The 17,223-nt window shown below is 33.8% G+C and overlaps 1 protein-coding gene across 8 annotated transcripts in view; it reads left to right on the top strand.

Annotated features, from left to right (window-relative positions):
* Positions 1–17,223, top strand: part of SENP7 (SUMO specific peptidase 7) — a 140,794-nt gene that overhangs the window by 88,530 nt on the left and 35,041 nt on the right. For all 8 annotated transcript variants that reach the window (XM_046659227.1, XM_046659225.1, XM_046659232.1 and 5 more), the window contains 4 exons: positions 8,973–9,091; positions 12,037–12,221; positions 13,789–14,128; positions 14,829–14,986. In XM_046659227.1, coding sequence (XP_046515183.1) covers positions 8,973–9,091; positions 12,037–12,221; positions 13,789–14,128; positions 14,829–14,986 — 802 coding nt within the window. The remainder of the gene's footprint in view (positions 1–8,972; positions 9,092–12,036; positions 12,222–13,788; positions 14,129–14,828; positions 14,987–17,223) is intronic.

Here is a 17,223-nt window from a genome sequence, read left to right as displayed (position 1 = left end):
CTCTCTTTTTTTCGTAGTCCATCTATATAAAGCTCTGTCAATTTTGTTGTCTTTTTGAAGAACTAACTTTTGGTTTAGTTGATTTACTCTTCTGTTTTTCTATTCTCTATTTTATTTATCTTTGCTCTAATTTTTATTCTTCTTCTTCTGTTCTTGAATTTAATTTGTTCTTCCATTTCTGGTTCCTTAAATTGTAAAGCTAGGTTGTTGATTTGAGATATTTCTTCTTTTTTGATATAAGCATCTACAGCTATATATTTCTCCTTTAGCACTGCTTTTGCTGTGTCTCATATGTTTTAATATGTTATGTTTTTGTTTTCATTCATCCCTAAGCGTATTCTAATTTCTTTGTGATTTTTTCTTAGACACATTGGTTGTTTGAGATTGTGTAGTTTAATTTCCACAAATGTGAATTTTCTAATTTTTCTACTATTATTGATTTCTAACTTCATCCTGTGTTATCAGAGAAGATGCTTTGTGTGATATTTATCTTTCTAAATCTATCAAGACTTAATTAGCTGTCTACACTATGATCTATCCTGGAGAATGCTTATGTGAAATTGAGAAGCATATGTATTCTGTTGTTAGATAGACTGTTGTGGATAGGTCTGTTATATCTAGTAGGTTTATTGTGTTGTTCAAGTTCTCTAATTCCTTAGTTATCGTCTATCAGATTGGCCTATCCATTATTGAGAGTGGCGTATTAAAGTCTCCAACTTTTATTGTAGAACTGTCTATTTCTGTTTTCTATTCTGTCAGTTTTTGCTGCATATATTTTGATAGTCTTATTAGGTGTGTAAATGTTTATAATTGTTAAATCATCTTGTATTGAACCTTGTACTAATATATAATATCCTTCTTTGTCTCTTGTAAACTGTTTTGATTTAAAGTCTATTTTGTCTAATCTTAGTATAGCCACCCCTGCTCTCTTTTGGCTAGTATTTGCATAGAATATCTTTTTCCATCCTTTTACTTTCAACCTATTTGTGTCTTTGGATCTAAAGTACATCTCTTGTATACAGCCTATGATTGAATCATATCTTTTTATCCATTCTGCCAATCTTTGTCTTTTATTTGGAGAGTTTTAATTAATTACATTTAAAGCAACTATTGATAAGGCATGGAGTTATTTTCTCTCATTTTGATATTTGTTTTCTATATGCCATATACCTTTTTTGCCCCTTATTTCCTGTATTACTGTCTTTCTCTGTATTTACTTGATTTTTTTATAGTGAAACTTTTTTATTCCCTTCTCTCTGTATTCTGTAGCTTATTTCTTTGTGGTTACCATGGGGATTACATTTAACATTCTGAAGCTATAACATTCTAATTTGAATTTATACCAGCTTAATTTCAATAACATACAAAACTGTGCTCCTATATACAGCTTCATCCTCACATCCTTTCAATTATTGATGTCACAAAATTGTATTTTTATGCGTTTTGTGTTTAAAAACATAGTGTAGTAATTTAAAAATTGCAGAAGTCTCTTAAATCATGTAGAAAACAAAAAGGCAAATTACAAACCAAATTTACAATAATACAAGCTTTCATAATTGTCCATGTATTTACTTTTACTAATAACCTTTATTTCTTCATGTGGCTTTGAGTTACTCTCTAATGTCCTGTCATTTCAATGTGAAGAACTCCCTTTAGCATTTCTTGTAGGGCTGGTCTAGTGATAATGAACTCCCTCAGCATTTGTTTATCTTGGTATGTCTTAATTTTGCCCTCATTTTTGAAGAACAGTTTTACCAGATATAGTATTTCTGGTTGATGTATTTTTCCTTTAGTGTTTTGAATATACCAACCCAAGGCCTTGTGGCCATCACGGTTTTAGATGAGAAATCTGCTCATAATCTTATTGATCCTTTGTATATGACAAGTTGCTTTTGTCTTGGTGCTTTCAAGATTCTCTCTTTGCGTTTGTCTTTTGACAATTTGATTATAACATTTCTTAGTGTGGGTCTCATTGAGCTTATTCTCCTTGTAGTTCCTTGGACTTCTAGGATGTTTATATACATGTCTTTCATCAAATTTGGGATGTTTTGGTGGTTATTTATTCCAATAATCTCTCTGCCCCTTTCTCTCTTTTTCTCCTTCTGAGACTCCAACAATGTGTATATTGATACACTTATTGGTGTCCCACAGGTCCCTTAGGCTCTGTTCATTTTACTGAAATTTTTCTTCATTCTGTTCCTCAGATTTGATAATTTCCATGAGCATATCTTCAAGTTCACCAACTGTTTCTTCTGCTTACTTGAATCTGCTTTTGAATTCCTCTAATGAATTTTTCATTTTGGTGGTTCTACTTTTTAGTTCCAGAATGTTCTTATAGTTCATTATATATTTTGTCTCTTTATTGATAGTATCATTTTCTTAACCTTGTCCAAGACTTCTTTTAGCTCTTTGAGGATCTTTAAGACAGTCATTTTTTTTAAGATTTTATTTTTTTATTTTTCCCTCTTATCCTCAAACCCCCTCAGTACATAGTTGTATATTTTAGATGTGGGTCCTTCTACTTGTGGCATGTGGGATGCCACCTTGGCATGGCCTGACAAGCAGTGCTAGGTCTGCCCCCAGGATCTGAACCAATGAAACTCTGGGCTGCCAAAGTGGAATGCATGAACTTAACCACTTGACCCCTGGGCTGACCCCTAAGACAGTCATTTTAAAGTCTTTGTCTATTGAATCTGCCATCTGGATTTTTTCAGGGTTAGGTTCTGTTGATTTATTATTTTTTTTTCCTTTGGATTAGCCATATTTTCCTGTTTCTTTGTATGCCTTGTGATTTTTTTTTTTGTTGAAAACTCAACATTTGAATCTTATGATAAGTCTGGAAATCAAACTTTTCCCCTTCTCCAGGAGTTTCTGGGTTTTTTCATTTTTTTCTTATTGTTGTAACAAGTCTCTGTCCCAGGGATCAGCCTGATGTGTAAACATAAGGTCTTCTTAGGTCTTTTCTAAGCCTATACCCTTCCCTGGTTGCATCTCTAATTTTCTTAATTCCCTCATATATGTGATTACTTTTTAATCTCCTAGTCCTTAAATATTTGGTTTCCAAAAGGAAAAAATGGGGAAAATGAAGGGGAGAAAATAAAACAAAACAGGCCCTAACCCTTTAAATCTCCTGGAAGTCATTTTTGCTGGATAAGAAGAGTGTTGCAACAATGGTGTTGGTTGTTGCAACAGTGGCTGCCTGTCTCTATGTTTGCTCATCCATGACCAGAAACGGCAATCAGTGATCAGAATACAGATTCCTGATATTTGGAGGACAAGGTCCTTATTGCTCACCTTGGCATTTGCAAGCCCACACAAACTGTTCTAGGAACTTGGGCCTAGCTGCTTGCTTCAGGGTTGAGGGTGGGGGATTGGTAGCCACTGTCACCCTAAGGGCTGAAATTAACTGCAGTTAACTGCAATTTACTGTTGAACCTTTTGACTGGAAGTTGTAAGCCTTCAATAGACTCCAGAATTTCAGAATAGTTATCGCAGACAGATTCTGCCAGTGCAGTTCTTGTCTAGGTGGGAAGATGGAAGGTGCTTCCTACTCTACAATCTTCCTGCAGTCACTTGGTATGTGCTTTACAGTTTCCTGTGCAAGGATCCTTGATATCTGATTTTTTAGTGCTTTTATAAATGGTATTGTAAAAACTTCCATGTTGTTAAATAGTTTTGAAAATGTAGTAATTACTGTATAATATATTCTAAGGGAATGCTGTAGGTTAATAATTTTATATAATTTTTTATTTCAAAAATTTTATCCACTTAAATAATACCATAATGAGTTGTTTCATTAATAATAATTATGGGTGAGATTATTGTGTGTAAAGATTTAATTCACTCTATGGCTGTTCTGATTAGTACCAAATTGCTTTCCCAATGATTTGTATCAATTTATTTTTTAAAGTTAATTAATTCATTTTATTGAATATTATTGACAGGACATTGTATTAGCCTTAGGTGTACATCATAATGGTTGTATATATATATATATATATATATAGTGAAGTGATTGACACAGTAAGTTTTAGTTAACATCCATCATCACACATAATTACAGTTTTTTCTCATGATGACAACTTTTAAGATCTACTGTCTTAGCAACTTTCCAATATACAGTACACTGTTGTTAATTATAGTCACCATGCTGTATAGTACATCCCCAGGACTGACTTATCTTTAAAACTGGAAACTTGTACCTTTTTACTTCCTTGACCCATTTTGAATCTCCCCAAGCCCCCTGCCCAGCTAGCTCTGGCAACCACTAATCTGTTGTCTGTATCTAAGTGTTCGTTTTTTAAAAAGTTTCACATATACATGAGATCATACAGTATTTGTCTTTCTCTCTCTGACTTATTTCACTTAGCATAATGCCCTCAACGTCTATCCATTTTTCACAAATGGCAGGATTTCTTTGTTTTTTATGGATGAATAATATTCCATTTTGTGTGTGCACGTGTGTGTATATATGTATATGTGTGTTTGTACATGTGTATATGTCTGTATATCTCAATCTCATTTTCTTTATCCATTCATCTATTGATGAACACTTAATTTGTTTCCATGTCTTGGCTATTGTGAATAATGCTGCAGTAAACATGGGCATGCAGATATCTTTTCAAGATAGCGATTTTGTTTCCTAAGGGTAAATATCCAGAAGTGGAATTGCTAGATCATATGGTAGTTCTATTTTTAATTTTTTGAGGACCTTCATACTATTTTTCATAGTGGCTGCACCAGTTTACATTCCCACCAGCAGTGTGTGAGGGTTCCGTTTTCTCCACATCCTTGCGAACATTGTCCTTTTTTTTTAAAAATTGGCACCTGAGCTAACATTTGTTGCCAATCTCCCTTTTATTTTTTCCTTCTTCTCCCCAAAGCCCCCACCCCCCGCTCCCAGTACATAGTTGTATATTCTAGTTGTGAGTGCCTCTGATTGTGCTATGTGGGACGCCACCTCAGCATGGCCTGATGAGCGGTGCCGTGTCCACACCCAGGATCTGAACTGGGGAATCCCCAGGCTGGAGCACGCGGACTTAACCACTCCGCCACGGGGCCGGCCCTGCTTGTCTTTTTGATGATAGCCATTCCAACAGATGTGAAGTGATACCTCATGTGGTTTTGGTATGTATTTCCCTGGTGATTAGTGATGCTGAGCTCCTTTTCATGTACCTGTTGACCATTTGTATATTTCTTTGGAAAAATGTCGATTTAGTTCCTCTGCCATTAGTTAATTGGACTGGTTTTTTTGCTGTCAAGCTGTATGAGTTCTTTATATATTTTGGGTATTAACCCTTTATCAGATATATGATTTGCAAATATTTTCTCCTATTCCATAGGTTGCCTTTTTAAAAAAATCTATTTTGTTGAGGTCATATTGGCCTTTTAACATTGTATAAATTTTAGTTGTACATTATTATATTTCAGTTTCTCTAAAGATTGCATCATATTCACCACCAATAGTCTAGTTTTTATCTGTCACCATACTATAGGTTGCCTTTTCGTTTTGTTGATGGTTTCCTTTGCTGTATAGAAGCTTTTTAATTTGATGTAGTGCCGCTTGTTTATTTTGCTTTTGTTGCCTTTGCTCTGGTGTTAAATTAAAAAAGTTTTTTACCAAGGCTGATGTCAGAGAACTTATGTTTTTTTCCTAGGGGTTTTATGGTTTCTGGTCTTACATTTAAGTCTTTAATCCATTTTGAGTTGGTTTTTGTGTATGGTGTAAGATACTGGTCCAGTTTCATTCTTTTGCTTGCGGCTGTCCAGTTTTCCCAATACCATTTATTGAAGAGACTATCCTTTCCCTATTGTATATTCTTGTCTCCTTTGTCATAAATTAATTGACCATAAATGCAAGGGTTATTTCTGGCTCTTTATTCTGTTCCATTGATCTATGTATCTATTTTTATGCCAGTTCCATATTGTTTTGATTACTGTAGCTTTGCAATATAGTTTGCAATCAGGAAGTATGATGCCTCCAGCTTTGTTTTTCTTTCTCAAGATTGATTTGGCTATTTGGGGTCACACAAGTTTTAAGATAGTGCGTTCTATTTCTGTGAAAAAGGCCCTTGGAATGTTGATAGAGATTGCATGGAATCGGTAGGTGGTTTTGGGTAGGGTGGACATTTTAACAATATTAATTTTTCTAATCCATGAGGATGGAATGTCTTACTATTTATTTCTGTTTTCAATTTCTTTCATCAATGTCTTATAATTTTCAGTGTACAGTTCTTTCTCCTCCTTGGTTATATTTATTCCTACGTGTTTTATTCTTTCTTTCTTTTTTTTTTTTTTTGAGGAAGATTAGCCCTGAGCTAACATATGCTGCCAATCCTCCTCTTTTTGTTAGGGAAGATTGGCCCTGAGCTAATGTCCATGCCCATCTTCCTCTACTTTATATGTGGGATGCTTGCTACGGCATGGCTTGACAAGTGGTACGTAGGTCTGTGCTGGGGATCCAAACTGGTGAACCCCAGGCCACCGAAGAGGAGTATGTAAACCAAACCACTACGCCACCGAGCCAGCCCTGTTTTATTCTTTTGATGCAATTGTAAATGAGGTTGTTTTTTCAATTTCTCTTTCTGATAGTTCACTGTCATTGTATAGAAATGCAAATGATTTTTGTAAATTGATTTTGTATCCTGCAATTTTACTGAATTCATTGATTAGTTCTAACAGTTTTTTGGTGGATTCTTTAGTGTTTTCTGTATGTAAGATCATATCATCTGCAAATGATGACAGTTTTACTTCTTCCTTTTTGACTTGGATGCTTTTTATTTCTTTGTCTTGCCTAATTGCTCTAGCTAGGACTTCCAGCACTATGTTTAGGAAGAGTAGTGAGAGTGGGCACCCTTGTCTTGTCCCTCATCTTAGAGGAAAAGCTTTTAATCTGTCACTGTTGAGTGTGATGTTAGCTGTGGGCTTGTTTATTAGTCTTTATTATGTTGAGGTACATCCTTTCTATATTCAGGTGTTTGAGGGTTTATCATGAAAGAATGTTGAATTTTGTCAGATTCTTTTTTTGCGTCTGTTGAGTGATCATATGATTTTTATCTTTTATTCTACTAACGTGGTATATCACATTGATTTATTTGTGGATATTGAACCATCCTTGCATCCCTGGATTAAATCCCACTTGATCATGGTGTATGACTTTTAATGTATTGTTGAATTTGATTTCCTAATATTTTGCTGATAACTTTTTGCATCTATGTGCATCAGAGATAGTGGTCTGTAGTTTTCTATTCCTGTAGTGTCTTTGTCTGGCTTTTGTATCAGGGTAATGATGGCCTCATGACATGCGTTTAGGAATGTTTTTTCCTCTTCAGTTTTGTAGAGATGTTTGAGAAGGATTGGCATTAATTTATCTTTTATTGTTTGATGGAATTACCAGTGAAACCATCTGGTCCTGGACGTTTCTGCATTGGAAGGCTTTTGATTACTAATTCAATCATTTTACTTGTTATTTGGTCTGTTCAGATTTTTGTTTTCTTTGTGATTCAGTCTTGTAGGTTATAGGTTTCTAATTATTTATCCATTTCTTCTAGGTCATCCAATTTGTTGGCATATAATTGTTCATAGTAGTCGCTTGTTTCTTTGTGTTTGTGTGGTATCAGTTTAATGTCTTCTCTTTCATTTCTCTTTTTGTTTATTTGAGTCTTCTCTTTTTTCCTTAGTTTGTGTACCTAAAGTTTTATTCATTTTTTAAAGTCCTTTCAAAAAACTTTCTCCTAATTTTGTTGATCTTTTCTATTGTTTTCTTGGTCTCTATTTTATTTATTTCTGCTCTGATCTTTGTTGTTTCCTTCCTTCTGCTAACTTTGGTCTTAGTTTATTCTTCTTTTACTGGTTCCTTTAGGCGTAAATTGAGGTTGTTCATTGGAATTCTTTCTCGTTTCTTAATGTAGGCATTTATAACTATAAACTTCCCTCTTAGAACTGATTTTGTAGCATTTCATAGGTTTTGATATTTTCTGCTTACATTTTGGTTTGTTTTAAGATATTTCTTGATCTCCCTTTTGATTTTTTCTTTGACCAGTTGGTTGTTCAGGAGGATATTGTTTAATCTTCATATGTTTGTGAATTTCCAGCTTTCCTCTTGTTACTCATTCCTAGTGTCATACTCTTGTGGTTGGAAAAGATACTTGGTATGATTTCAGTTTTCTTAAATTTGCTAAGACTTGTTTTGTGTCCTATCATATGATTTATCCTGGAGAATGTTCTGTGTGCACTTGAGAAGAATGTGTATTCTGGTGATATTGATTAGCGTATTCTATAAATGCATGTTAGATCTGTTTGGTCTAAGGTTCTTATCCAACCTTTCTCTGTTGATTTACTGTCTGGATCCTTTATCCATTGCTGAAAATGGGGCACTGAAATCCACTACTATTGTATTAAGTTTTCATTAATAGTGATGTTGTGCTTTATCATTCCAAAACTTGTTTTTCACAGAGGCTTATGTTTTATATATTTAACCAGTACCTATATTTTAAATTACTTCCTCTGTAGGTAAAATTTCTTACCACACTCCAAATTTTATTTTGTATTTAAATTTTGATATATGAACTATGCTTGAAACATATTAACAATTATCTTTTCTTATAATTTTCTGAATACACATAGGTGTGGTTATCATGTACTTGTGTTTATGGAACTTTTACTTTTTAGACCTCTTTGATGTATTTAATACTTGTATTATTCTTTTGCTCATTTTGCAAATGGCACAATCCTGAAGTGTGAGTATCTTGTTTTTTCTCCCAAAGAAACCTGTAGACTTTAAAGGTAGAACAGGGATGAAAACTTATTTCTCAAATCTGAGTTCAGTATTCTTTCTACTGTTCAGATCATATACTTTGCTATATGGAATTGTATTTGTAACCTGTTGGACTTTTATCTTGAGTATATACCAGCTGGCTTCTAAATTCATTTAGGTTTAGAAGAATTGAGTATAATGTTATTTTGTTTTGCAGGGGTTCACAACCAAGAAAGACAGTAGATAATAATTATACAAAGCAGGCTGCAGACACTAAAGAAAAGCGGAGAGATGACGATGGCATTTCTCTTGTAATGTCTGATACTCACCCAAAAGGTTTGTGAACCTTAGAAAACTTGTCATTTGAATTTTTATCTGTTGAATTTGTAATAATTTTAAGTTATCAGTAACTTTAATCTTACACTTAAAGGATATGTGAAAGTAAAGGGAGATTATTTAGCAACACAAAGAAAATTGCTTAATTTACTATTTTTATACTGTCGTATACATTTCTTGACTTATTTACTAAATCCAAAAGTTAAATTTGAATATTATTTTTTTGTTGTTGGGACTGGGCATACAGGTACAAAGTGGTAATGTTAGTTTAGCTATTTCTAAGTGTTGTTTCCATACATATGTCTGGTAATTCATATTACAACTAACTCAGTTATTATTATTAGCTTCCCACTGTCTATCCTCCTACTATGAAATACATTCTTTATTCATTAGAATTTCTCTCAACTCTAGGAGGATGCCAATACAAGCCACTATTAGCAAATTTAAAGGTAAATACATCCTAGACTTCTGAAAGTTCTTTGTAGGACTCTTTGCATGTAGGGTTAAAAAATGACTTCTTTTCTCTATTTTGTTTCTCTTTTAAGATTTTAAAATAATTTATAAAAATTTGCACCAAAACAATTTACTACATCAGTCAGATGTGAAACGAACATCTTCAAGGGTCTCTTGGATTGTTGATAGCTTCAAACTAGTTGAGGTATTTTGTTTCCTGAATGATTTTATAAATTATTGACAAGAAAAGATGGTTCTTTAATGACACTAGGCAAAGATTCTTTGTACTTCATCTGGGACACAGCTATTTACACATTTTTAGCAGCCTTTTTCATAGAAGAGGAAAACTTAAAAGGAAACTAGACTAATAACTTTGATGTATACAGGAAATCAGCTACAACTATTATGAGAGCAATCTAGAGAAAGCATTGAGAGACTGTAGACATAATCTTTCAATTAGTGACTAAGTCCTGTCTGCATATAATGAAAAGTATTTATTTTCTTATGAATTGTACTTTTTTCAGAAATAATTATCTTTAATTACCAAATAAAAATATAAGTATTAGTACAAGTGGGCTTGGTTCAGATGCTGTCAAAGACACTGGTAAGCCTTCACGTTCCACTGCTTTCCTGGGTAGGGTAGGAATAGTTAAACAAAAAGCTTTCAGACTTATGCCCGTCAGTATTACTTCAAAGTCACAGTGGGATTTTGGACTTACAGCAGGGGAAAAATGCATGACAAAAGAAATGCTTTATGGTTTCTTAGTATCCCTGAACGTTCTCCTCATAGGTAAAGCGTTTTTAAGACAATTAGCTATTGAAACTCTCCATGTTTTAATCCTAATAATTGTGTCTAATACCACTTGTTTAACATAAAACCGTAAATTAATGGTAATTCTGAATTAAACCCCAATTGTACCGTTATTTTGTTGTACATTAAATTTGCCTTGTGGAATTTGCTTCTATGAAAATAATGCATTGGAAATATTTAGTAGTCTTTTCTTTATAGGAATTTGTCACCTCTTTAATTTTATGTGTTAGTAATATTTGTAAGTTAAATTGTATATATTATGCAGGTAGAATACTATTTTTACAATCTTTAGCACTACCTAATAAATTGATTCCTGTTTTCCATGAGATAGTCTTGGCTGATGTGTAAATAGTAAATTATTTGAAGGAAAACTCCTGTATAACAAGAATTTTTCTCAAGTTCCTTTCCTTTCATCAGTCTTTTTGCTATAGTATTTATGTTTAGAAATTGTGATTTGATATAGTATTTATATGTAGAAATTGTATTTGACTACTTTTACAGTTTAAAAAATTACAAATAAAATTTACTGTGCTTTTCAGAATACTGTGTTGCTGATTTGGGAGAGTTTATTTTCCTGGGGGAGGGAGTAAAGAGTGTTTTCTTTGGAAATTGGAAACTGTTGACTTTCCTGGAGTTTTTGCCCTCAATCCTGTTCAAATGCTTGCATTTTAAGCAATGACAGAGATATTATGAATATTAGTCATTAGATGTCTATGACGCTACAGTAAGAGCAAGAATAGTTTGAAGGGAAGGTGTGTAGTGTTGAAGAACTTTGAACGAAGGAGAGGTCAGGCCAGTCAGTGTTACAGGAATTCAAGGAAGCTGCTTTGGGGCTTGCTTTGTGTAATCTTTGAGTTGATACTTGTGTGATATAGCTTCAGAAAGCAAAATAATTTAGGATAATCTTCAGTTAGTTAGGTAGCACCTTTTGGAAGGTATTTTCATACAGTACATATATTTGGTAACTGAAAGACTCAGGATTTTTCGTAATAATTGACATGAGTTTCAAAATAATGCTTGTTGATTTAAAAAAGGGAGCACTTCATTCTCTGTAGAGCAGAGATTTATTGGAGACTTAAAATGTGAGAGTCTTAATTTTTAGAAGGAAGAAGCGAACTGTGAAGCAAATGGATAGACTTGTGAATGACCCATCACAGTCAGCTGCTGAGGAAAGGTATTTCACCTGCTTTTACAAGGGCGGTGAGCAGTACTCTACTCTTTCCAATTATTGTCCCTTTTCACTTTAAAAAGTGTATGTGTATATATAAAACTTGCATTTTAAAAAGACAACTAATTTCTAAAATCAGAATGAATTATCAAAATGTTTTAAGACATGAGTTTTCCAAATTTTATTAAGACCTCTTTTTGTGTCTTACAGTCAAATGCAGTTATAATAACAAAAGGAAGATGGTTTTGTTGCTGTGCTTTGTTTACTAAAGAATACTCCTTTTTAATATATTGTACATTTTTATTGTACAATGAACATTTACTTCATGTATATAGTTTAAAATAGGATCTCTCTTTGTATTCCCCCATGTCAGTATGAGAATTTAACTGTGGACTTCTTTTTAAATTAGCTTTGGAAATAATATAGCAATTTTGATGATGTTTCTTTGAGCTCCTCTAAAATGGATTCTTTCTGTACTTTTTGGCCATATTTATGTCTCTTTTGTTTTTTAAGACCTCAATAGTGGAAGTAGAGGGTGTGATCATCTGGAAGAGGGGAGCAGAAACAAGGATGATACCTATTTTGATTCAAAAATGGAACCCACTCTGATTTCCAGGAAGAGAAAGAAAAGGCACAGAAGTAGTATACTAGATTCTCATAATTCAACTACTTCTTTGTATAAGTCAGCAGAACAGACAGTAAGTAGAGGTATTTGATGTCATATGAAATAATTTGTGCTGTGATAAAAATGAATTGACTGAAGCCAGATAGAGAAAGACACTCTCTGTATGACTCCACTCATATGTGGAAGTTAAACATGTAGACAAAGAGAACAGGTTAGCGGTTACCAGGGGAAAGGGGGTTGGGGGGTGGGCACCTACAACAAGGGTGAAGGGGTGCACCTACAACACGACTGACAAACAATAATGTACAACTGAAATTTCCTACAACACGACTGAAAAACAGTAATGTACAACTGAAATTTCATAAGGTTGTAAACTATCATAATCTCAATAAAAAGTTAAAAAAAAGGGATAAGAAAGGAAAAAAAAAAAAGGCACATCATGCCAGCAATTGTTTCACTTGTTTTTACTTGAATTGCTTTATATGGAAACATCAAGATTTATACTGAAAAATCAGTGGAACAGGTAATGAAGGATGTATCTAAGGGCTCTTCCCAGAGACTGACATGAAATTTTACAGGCCTCAGTAAACATTTATTGGTGGGGAAAGAAAAAAGAATTAACTGTGGCCAAGTAAAGTTGTTCTAGCATTTTGCTTTTATCGTCAAATTTCTTTTCTTTGCCTATTTTTTTGACTCTCTCATTTTAAAAAAATAATTTAAATGAAACTTTTTGCAGTAATACAGTTGGAACAAATTTCAAATATTATGAATGAATAAAAAAATTAAAATTGCTCCTTCTCCAATACTACTCCTTACTTAGTAGTTTGGTGTATATCCTTCAGACTTGTTTTCTTTTATTTTCCCTTATTTTAACTAAATACTAATACTATTCATACTGTCCAGCCAATTGCTTTTTCACTTGCTCTGTAAAATTATTACCAGATTTCTTTTGTCAGAAGTAATTTACTTACCAACTTCCTTAGGCTTCTCTTTATCTAGAGTTTAGGGAATTTGTTGTAAGTGAAGAATTACCATACTTAATGTGTACGTATTTATTTTTCAAAGACTTAGTATACAGTTAACAATAAAACTATAAGAGGACATCTTTTTGATTTCTTTGATTCACAAGGCATTTCAGGATTTTGCTGTGCCTTTGTGTTATGATTATAAACATGGTTTAGATTTATAGAGTACTGGAGATGTGAAGGCGGTGATTGATTTTCATGAGCTTTCATATTGTTATCCTCTTAAGTTTTTAAATTTTTGCTTTTGTTCCTGAAGTCATATGATGTCATATGACCTCATTACTTCTGCAAAATAAAACTAAAAAGCTTTTCCTTTTATTATAAAGTTGATTCAGTTCATGGAAGAGCATCTGAACCACTGGCAAATAGAGGGGTTTCCCCATCCTGTCCTTTTAAAAAATGTTTAGGCGTCCAATTGGACAGACCAAACTCTATCTTTATACGTGGGAGACACTGGCAAGAGTAATATAGTATAATTGTGTAGTTTTCTATCCCTGTAGTATAGAAATTATATAATAATTTCACTTTTATATTCTTAGGAATTTAAACTTAAAAAAATTCTTTATACTAGCCAAATTTGAAAAATGCTAATTTTTTGTATGTGTTTATGTTCAGAAAGAACAGGAAAATGACTCAACAGTATCCATTGAGTTTGAAAAGTCAAGTGAAAACTATCATCAAGACTCAAAACTGCTTGAAGAAGTTACACCTGTACCTATAGAAAGTGATTTTACTGAAGCATCCTCACTTCACAGTCCGGAGCCGGCTTTGAGTGCTGCTCCCAAAAGCGCCTCTGACTATTCAACCACTGAAACTTTTGAGAGCTCTCCCTCCCCCGATATCGTGGGGAATTCCACCCTGCTTGAGAAGGCTGAGAATGAGTTGGACACAATAGAAAAGACTGTTTTAAGTGAACCCAGTGAAGGGAACCAGTCGCTGATCTCAGCTGAACCAAGTAAGTAATAGGATGTTAGAGGCTCTTAATTTTCTCTGCTTTACTTAAGTTGTTTTATTTCTCTTCTCGAACAAATTTGCTAAGGCAATAAGCTGTTTATGACGTCACTATGGAATATATTAACTTTAGAAAAAAAGACTTGAGGTTTTGGGACTTCGTGCATTTTGTAATATTGATTTAGGTGAACAATGGAGTACTTGGAAGCAGAAGTAATTTTTTTTTTTTATATTATTGTAGTGTAATTCATCTCATCAGTCAGTTTTTAAAAGGATTCTGTAAGGACCATTATTATCGTCATTTTGGTTGATGAAGCTGAAGTACAGAGAGTTTAGGTACTATTTAACTATTGTCATTAATTTGATTTAATTAATTTTCGACTATTTGATGCAGTCATATGGTACAGAAAAGATTCTGAACTATGTACAGTGAATAGTCTCCGCATCCTGTGCCCATCTGTTTCCCCCTCTTGGAAGCAACTAATGTCACATGACTTAAAGTACAATTTAGAATGATGGCACAATACATTTTTAGAACTAGAACTTGTTCCTAAGTTCTCCTCGGCTTTATCCATTTTTAAATATCTTCATCCTCCAGAAGGTAAAATGGGATTATTAAAGGTATATTGCATGAATTAGAAAGTTCTCTTTTTGATATGTGATTATTGTGACACATTTAAAAAATAAGTATTTTTCCTATTTAGTTGTCGTTTCCAGTGATGAAGAAGGACCCGTTGAAAATAAAAGTTCGGAAATTCTTAAATTACAACCTAAGCAAGACCATGCCATCACTGATGAAAATGAGCATACTTCTGAATCAGCATTGTCAGAACTACCACTGATTACGTGTGAATCAGTGCAGGTGATTGATTTCTGCCTTCTCGCAGGTTAACAGTGAGATACACACTATTGGCTAATGACTGTTGCTTGTTTCACCAAACAGAATAGTATAATAAAAATTAAAAATTTTCTTTGAATTTTGAGACAACTTTCATATTAGTTCAAGGGAAATATGTAATTGTCTTTATTTTGAAGTGAAAGGATTATACCATTTTTTTCTTGTAATTTATTTTTTTTCAGTTTAAATACTCTAACTTGAATATTTTTTCCTTTTTTCTATGATTATCATCGGATATTTAAGTACTTTATCAAAACATTTTCTAGAATTAAACAGCTTCCAATATTCATCTGTCTGGTCTTACAATACTGTGGCTACTATACTGTAAAATACTGTGGAATTCTTCCTTTTCCTTTACATGCTATTAAGGCACCATGATAGGAAAGAATATGTCTTCTGGAGACAGACAGACCTGTGTTCAAATCCCAGCTCTGGGCAAGTCACTTAACTTCTTTAAGCCTGAGCTTCCTCATATGTTAAATGAAGATAATAACGCTTAACCTCACAAGGTTATTTTGAACAGTAAATGAAATAACATATGAAAGCATCTAGAACAGTGTCACAAACCTATCAGTTTAAGTCCTTTGTCTCTTCCTTCTTACAGAATATAATAAATGGAAGTGTCTATTGGTTTAATGTCGACCAGTTGTGTTTTTGACATAGTACTTTGGAGAGTATAGCTCTACAGTAGGGTTCAAATCATTTATTGTCAGTATTCCTTCATATTATCAGCCTCTGATTATCCTGTTTTTTAAGAAATGATTGTCAGTGACCACTAGTGCAGAATTATGGTGAACTGTTGTTTTTTTTTTTTTTTTAAATTTTATTTTATTTTATTTTTTTCCTTTTTCTCCCCAAAGCCCCCTGGTACATAGTTGTATATTCTTCGTTGTGGGTCCTTCTAGTTGTGGCATGTGGGATGCTGCCTCAGCATGGTTTGATGAGCAGTGCCATGTCCGTGCCCAGGATTTGAACCAACGAAACACTGGGCCGCCTGCAGTGGAGTGCACGAACTTAAGCACTCAGCCACGGGGCCAGCCCCTGTTGGTTTCTTTTTTAATAATGTCAGAGGCTGTTACTCTGTAAGGTATGATGAAGAATTTAGTCACCTCTAGGAAAACAGCCTACTGGTCTGATAATCGTTTCACCGGTGTTTCTGTTGCATTTGGTATCCATACAGAGATCACCTCAGCAGCTGTGTTTTGCATTTTTGTTAAAATGTAACCAGTCTTGCTAAATCGAGCCAATAGCTTACTTGATGGCTTAGTTGTATTTGTAATTAAAACAGTGTCAGTGTTGATAATGGCTTCAGACTCCTACATGAATTATAGTTCCCAGCATATTAGTTGACAATGCAGTGTGAAATGATTATATTATAAGAAAATAAAATCTCTTGTAGAACTGACAGAGTATGATCACAACTAAGCAGCAAATAATGTGGAGGCTTACCGAGAATACCACATTTCCACACTCTCCCTTGTTTCCAGTTTTAAATAAACTTATGGGAAACATGGGTTGGCCATTTTTAGGAGGCAGTTAGTCTTTATAGAATAGCACACACAGTTATTTGTCCAACTGACTAGAGCCACCTGTAGTTGATTTAACCCCTTTTTTACTTAGGGGATAAGAAGAAGAGTATAGTAAGCAGTAAAAGATGAAAATAACAAAGAAATTCTATTAAGCAGGTAAATGGCATTGTGAGCTGGGTTAAAAATAATGAATACTGTATATGTTTCAGATGAAGATTAATCACATTTTCTAGAGATAGGAGGAGAGTGGGTAACATGCATAATTGCTCTAGTGGTAATTTATTTGGTCATTAGTGATGTTAGGGGTAAAAAGGGATAATGTGCAAATGCTAGGCAAGATGTGAGTTGGAAAAGTCACTCGAAAGCAGTGTAAAATTCAGGAGAGATTGCGGGAAACAACTGCTGCTGATACTGTCTGGTGGTCTGCTGTCGTTTTGAAGCAGAGTTGTGTGGTTGTTTGTGTGGAAGTGGTATGATTCTTGAGGTTTTAAGCTATTGATTGGTTATCCTCAGACATAAAGCATATAGTAAAGCATATAGAGTTGATGTAATAGATGGTTCTTAGGCACTTACATCTCTTCATTGACACTAAAAGTGTGGTAGCTAAGAGCATCTTCTTGGTTTATGGAAGCAGTTTTATGTCGTCGAAGTAACCTTTGACCTGGAGATGGA

This window comes from Equus quagga, chromosome 4 (genome assembly GCF_021613505.1).
Source record: "Equus quagga isolate Etosha38 chromosome 4, UCLA_HA_Equagga_1.0, whole genome shotgun sequence".
Classification (NCBI taxonomy): Eukaryota; Metazoa; Chordata; class Mammalia; order Perissodactyla; family Equidae; genus Equus; species Equus quagga.
The sequence above is the reverse complement of the archived record's forward strand: the minus strand, read 5'-3'. Positions and strand labels throughout refer to the sequence as shown.